Genomic DNA, 6,124 nt, shown 5'->3' on the forward strand with positions numbered 1-6,124 from the left:
TGTGGGGGCCCAAAGGAGGCTGGAGGAGTCGGCCCCGCGGTGGGTTTAAGGCTCAGAGTTATTCTTAGCCCTTCCCTGTGCGCCAGCTCCTCACCTGCATCTGCAGAAAAAAACCAAAACCACAAGAAAAAAGCTGGATAAAGTTGGGTTTTTTCCTCCTGTCAGTTCTGCTTTCTCTGTGCACCGTCCTCACAGTTTTTTCCCCGGGGCTCTGCAAACTTGTCCTTCCCTCTATCGCTCTGTGATGCTCCAAAGATGCTGATGGTCTTTGTCCTCTCCTTCCCTGCCCCCAGCTTGCACGCTACACCAAGGAGGGCTTCCTTCATCTCGGCGCCCTCGGGACCACGACTCTTCTACCCGACACCCGCTGCCTGGTGGATAACGTGAAAAGCCGCTTCCCTCAGCTCCTTGATTGTGAGAAGGTCAAGAGCAGTCTCCATAAGCGCTGGAATTTCATACAGGTTTGTTACGGGTCTGCCATCGATGCTGCTCCTCTGCTTCCCAAACCGTGGGCTGTGCCACCTCATCTTTGACGTGGGACAGTGGGGGACGAGGACAGGATGGTGTCGCGTGAAAGGGTACAAGTCTGATATGTGGCTGAGGGAGGCCCTCCCGTTGAGTCACGAGGTTCAGAAAGGACCCCCTTGCTTTCTAAACTCCTTCTCAGAGAGGAGCCTAGGTGCGGCTACGTCCAGTCTTAGTCCCAGACTTGGTCAACGGTTTATGTCTAAAGGGTTATGTGTGTAGCCACTTATCAGAGTCAACGTTTGCCTGTCAGAGCCCCACTAAGGACTTTCACTGAAACAGTTTCGCAAAGTTGAAAAGAAAAATAGGTAATTTATTGAGGCGACAGATATAAAAGTTCGGAATTGCCGTTGATGAATAAAACTGCAACAATTTTGAGCTCAAGTTAATAGTTCAGCGCTTTTGTTAATGATAGTTTTCCCGGGGTAGCATCCGACATAATCGGAGGCGCAAGTCTTACCAAAGAGGCGCCCCTGCTTGGGGAGGAGAGAGGTCCAGGCCCGTCGACCCGTCTGGATAGTTGGAGTTCTCGTCCTCAGAAAAGAGGATTCTAAATGCCAGATTTATACTTTTGGCGAGGTGGGACTAAGTCAGGTATTGTGTGTCGATTGGCCCTTAACAAGGCTTGTTGTGCAGTTGATCGGGGCTGGGGGGGGGAAGTGGCGGAGAACAAAGGCGTTCAGTACAGAGGAGCGGTGGTCTGTTTAGTTTTACCAAAGTAACGTCAAGCTGCGAAGGCTCCCCCTCACCCCAGGCGTCACTTAGTTGATTAAGGAGCAGACCCATCAGGCGCTGCATCTTGTTAAGATGAACAAATTGCTCATCTCCTGCCCCTGTTCAGGTCCAGTGCTTATCAGTGCAAGATAAGCAAGTTGCTCAATCCCTGCTCTCGCCCAAGCTGGACTCCCCCAGGGCCCCTTCTGCTGGGTCATAACGGCCCTGTATTCAGCACCAACAAGCCTGGATAAGTCCGGCATCCCACAGATGGTACTGGGGACCTGCCAGGTCCTGGGGCAGAGGGAAAAGGCTGAGAGGAATCAGGGCAGGGGCAGTATTTTAGGACAATTTCCAGTAGAAGTTTCCCTTTCTGGTACCCTCAGGTGTATGTAACCTGTCCTGTGGGTGACTTTCAGCTTGCTTTGCTTCTTATAGATAATCTATGGTGAAATCCATGAAAACATGGTACTTTTGTCCCAAAGCAGAGAGTAAATAATATACACTGTACAGAAGTGTCCCATCTTCCTGACACAGGGGTGCAGCCTATGTGAAGGATACCGATGTCCTTTGATTACTGATGTGTTAGGGATCCGTATTGTCAGTGAGAAAGGTTGCTTAGTCGATTCGCATCGATTATTTTAGGAATGATTTTATTGTTTGCATTGCATTACCCCCCAGCTACGTGCTGTGCCCTTTCAGCAATGCATAAGGATGCAGCTGCACTCCTGGGCAGCACACAGTCCTGGCTTGCTTCACAGGCAACTCCATGTTTTTAATTTTTTTAATATTTTCCCCATATCCTTTAATTTTAGAACGGTGCCATCCTGAACAAGGGAACCGGACGGTGCTTGGAAGTGGAGAACAGAGGAATGGCCGGCATCGATCTGATTCTTCGCAGCTGCACAGGACAAAGGTGGACAATTAAAAACTTCATCAAGTAAAGGGTGAAAGAGTCAGAGGAGTTTGACTCAAAATACGGCAGGCTTGGACTGATCCGGCTGGACTCCTTTGGAAAGGACGAAATATCAAAACAGAGCTTTATTCATGTTATTAGGAGAGGACATGGGGGAAATGGGCATTTGTGTCTTTTTATTTTTATTGTATATTAGTCTCCCACAGCTGATTCCAACTGTGTGAAATTGGGTCAGAACTGCTATTTTCTTCTGGCAAGCACTCTAAAAGGTACCACTTATTTCTGCTGGAATGACTGTAATAAGCTCATGCAGTCTTGTGAGCATTTTACTGACAGGGAATTGTTGCTTTCCCAGACGACTCCAAGCTCTCCCAAAGGGCCAGGTAGGATTGCATCGTGATCGGAGTCGAGAGACCCTGGATATACCTGCCTGGCAAGCATGAAAACTTACGTGCTTGTGAGAGGAGAAGGTTGCCAAGCCTCAAATGAGCTGAGTTTGAAAGATGTGATGTTTTGCATGGTCCCCTCTCTCTTTTCCTCTTCTTGCCCTTGCATCCAGCAGCCCCTTTCTTGAGTCTGGCAGAGGCAAAGCTCACCCTGGTATCTCCCATGGATCTTTCCAACCCTTAATCACAGATGTCATTAAACAAAATCCTATTGAATAAACCCACTGATCTCCCATTGCCTCCCATCCGTCGCCCACACACGGCTTCACGAGCCAGCCCCGTGCAGCACCAGTCCTTCCCATGGAGACCCCAAATGGGTTCCCCTTGGAAAAGACCTGGGATGTCTGCCTGCCTCTTTGGGCAGGTGCCTGCTCTTTTGGGTGTCAGTCGGACTCATGCATGGCGAGCAGTGCTGGTGGGATCCTTCCTGCCCCACGGGAGCCTGCGGAGCTGCAGATCTGCCTTGCCCTCCCAGCGGGGCCATTGGCCTGGCACTGTCCCCCCCTGGAGACACACCTTTACCCTTTTATTTGCTCTTTTCTTGTAGAAGCGAGGATGGATGCACTGGTGTGTGTAACAGGCTGAGAGGAGGTAACGTGAGAGAAGGTCCCGCTCCGGCTTCCCTCCCATGGAGGCTGTAGGGTTTGTTTTAAGGCATCCTTGCTCTGAATGAGGACATCAATAATGGTAGTCTCCGTAACTTGGAAGTGGTGCTCTCTTCCTGATGCTCGAGCACACCTATCCTGCCTGGTCAGTGTGTGGCTGATCACGGTCCACCCCAAACCGTGCGTGTCGCTGCAGACCTTCATGACCTATGGTGAAGTAAGAAAGGGAGAGGGAGGGCAAGAGACCAATAAATGGCAGTTTGACTGAAATTCTTGATCTTGAAGTCACCTGAGGTTTGTTAATATGGTGGGGTGATCTCAGCTGCTTTTTTTGGCCCACAGTAATCTTGGCTACCAAATCTACCCAGCTGCCACGGAAAACTGTTGGTTTGGGGTCCTGATGTCTGGCCACCTGGAAAAGGGAAAACGGGGTCTTGCAAAGTTGCTTTACATGGATGCTAGACTAATGGGTGGATACAGGCTTCACTCGGTGGAGAGAAGAAGCCAGCCCATCTCCTGTCCTTCTCACAGAATAATACTCTTTCTGGTTGCCCTCTGGCTAGGGTGCACTAAAATATATTAATATATGAGATGTACGTGTAAATATGTTTCCCAAAGACGGGATGTGCACAGAGTTGTTTGCTGCAGAGCACTCATGCCTGTCTTCCATTTGCATCAGGATGAAGCTACCTGGATGTTTAATGAGTTTAATTTTCAATGCCATGCAGCAGGTTTATAACTGATGTTTTAGTAATTTATTGAACAGAAGCAGATATATTTCATTGTTCCTTCTACAGCAATGAGCGTCACGTAGGACTGATTGTTCATTTAGGCTTGACAAGACTTCCTCATCCATTGGGGTTGTCTCTTGATTTTTTTTTTCCCTTGCCTTCCTTAATGAAGCAAAACCTCTTAGTTGTCCTGAATTGCAAAGTAGGGATTCAATGTAGAATTTTGCTCTCTTATTCGCTGTTGCATCATCTCTTGTGTAATAAATTTTAGCACTTACAAAACCAACATGATCACAATGTCTTTAGATGCATGATATGTTTCCCCGTGCATTTGTGGCTGCCTTCTAAGAAAAGCAATTCACTGATGAAGTGGACTCCGGAAAAGTGTTTTGAGCACAGCTAATGGTCAAAATGGTAAAATGCCCTTTAATTGAGCAATCAGTTTGCTGTCAGTTATCAGAGGAAGCCACATATTGTTTAGTGTTGGGAAAAGCCTGCATGTTTCAGGATAAACAACCAAAAAGCCTTTGGATGTTGCCTGTGCTATAATTCACGGTTCCCAGTTCAGCTCTAGTCCTGCCAGTGCTCGGGGCACCAGCAGATGGGCTTTGTCAGATCTAATCGTGGTGGTGTAAGGTGTCACCGCCCCCAGCCTTCCATCTGCTTCAGCTGCTGGAGGTTTCTGTCCCCATCACCGGCAGCAGAAATGAATGTGTGGCTGCACCTCGGCTGCCGTAATTGGCGGGACGTGCTTCGGCCACCAGGCAGGAGGGACTTGCTCTATTTAACGCCCCGGATTGTCAGCCGGAGTCACTCTGGGATGTCCACGCGGCTCCGCTCGGGAGGCAGCAGCCCTGGCAGAAGCGGGGTGCACCACCGAGCACCTCCAGCTGCCTGGTGGCATTGGTACTGCCCACTGGAGGTGATGTCCAGGTGCTTGGGACCTGGTCCTCAGGTGACACAAAACGACCTGGCGATGGGAATCCCGTTGGTGATGGGCTCTTTGATCCTGTAAAAAATTAATGTTCGGATACGTGTTTCCTTCACAAAAGAAAGCAAATGCCTGAATGTCTAAAAGGAAGGGGACGGTGGAAACAAAGACTTTGCTCCAGGACCCTCAAGTGGGGCAGAAGCCCTGTTGAGGTGGTTTGCCCATTCTCACTGGTGTACATAGAGTGCTTTTCAAATGACTGAAAAGAAGCAGCATGAGTAAAATCAGGATTAAGAGTGAGAATTTGATCAGCTGTGTCCGTGTAACTGAAGTTCTGACATTGGTTTGTGACATGCAGAGATGATTGCCGAGGCGACGACCCGAGGTCTGCACCCTCCTAAACCGTAGAAATCTGTCTTAGAAATCTGGATCTAAATGTTGCATCTTGCGCTTATCTCTAATAATATGTTAATTGCTTTAAAAAGTGATATCGAAGTGGTTCTTATTAAATATATGATTTGAGTCTTGCCTCTTGAGTGATTTTAAAAAGATTCACTGCTGATGAGATACAGAGGCAGTCATTCTTCTCTGTTACTTATTTAATAGAAAAGCGCTGCTGTTTTAATGGAACTTCCATTTTAAAAAGAAATGGAAATGAAGGAGAAATCAAGAGAAATGGCCGATGCAGATTAACCTCCCGTTTCATCCATCCCTGCCGGCTGCCACTCACCAGGATAATGCATTTACCTTCAAGAAGCTGAAAAGAGCCGTTACATGGTAAAAAAGCATCACTAGCAAATGCGTTCCTGTACCCAGGCTGCGTGTTTCTAAACATAACCCGAAGCTTGGGGCACTCCTTACACCCACTTTCTTACATCCGTATTGTCCTAAAGAGCCGGGTTGGCCAGTGCTGTGGTGTCCCTGTAAGGACAGCGAGGTCTGGGTAGGTATTTACCCATGCAGGAGGGAGTATGTCTGTGGGTGCACCGTTAAGGGTTCCGGTGCCCTTCTCCTGATGGAGCGTGGGTCCAGGTAAGTGTAGCCTCAAACCTCGGGCCTGTCTGTGCAGAGCTTGGTAAATAAAGCTCCCCATTTGCACCCACAGCTCTCTTGGAGGGTGACGCAAGATCGATGGGAGGAGAGCTGCGCTCTTGCTGTGTGTATTTTACGCACTCAAGACCTTCTAAGGGGAAAGGTCCAGGTCAGAGAGCAGTGCGATCCAATGTGCTTTACAGCAGACTGAAGTCAGCAGCCAG

At 48.6% G+C, this 6,124-nt stretch overlaps 1 protein-coding gene across 2 annotated transcripts in view; it reads left to right on the forward strand.

The window, feature by feature from the left end:
• GALNT17 (polypeptide N-acetylgalactosaminyltransferase 17) overlaps positions 1 to 5,390 on the forward strand; it is a 215,337-nt gene extending 209,947 nt beyond the window's left edge. For both annotated transcript variants that reach the window (XM_075771688.1, XM_075771689.1), the window contains 2 exons: positions 294 to 461; positions 2,055 to 5,390. In XM_075771688.1, coding sequence (XP_075627803.1) covers positions 294 to 461; positions 2,055 to 2,183 — 297 coding nt within the window. In that variant the 3' untranslated portion in view covers positions 2,184 to 5,390. The remainder of the gene's footprint in view (positions 1 to 293; positions 462 to 2,054) is intronic.
• Positions 5,391 to 6,124: the final 734 nt, after the last annotated feature.

Source organism: Balearica regulorum, chromosome 19 (assembly GCF_011004875.1).
Source record: "Balearica regulorum gibbericeps isolate bBalReg1 chromosome 19, bBalReg1.pri, whole genome shotgun sequence".
Taxonomy (NCBI): Eukaryota; Metazoa; Chordata; class Aves; order Gruiformes; family Gruidae; genus Balearica; species Balearica regulorum.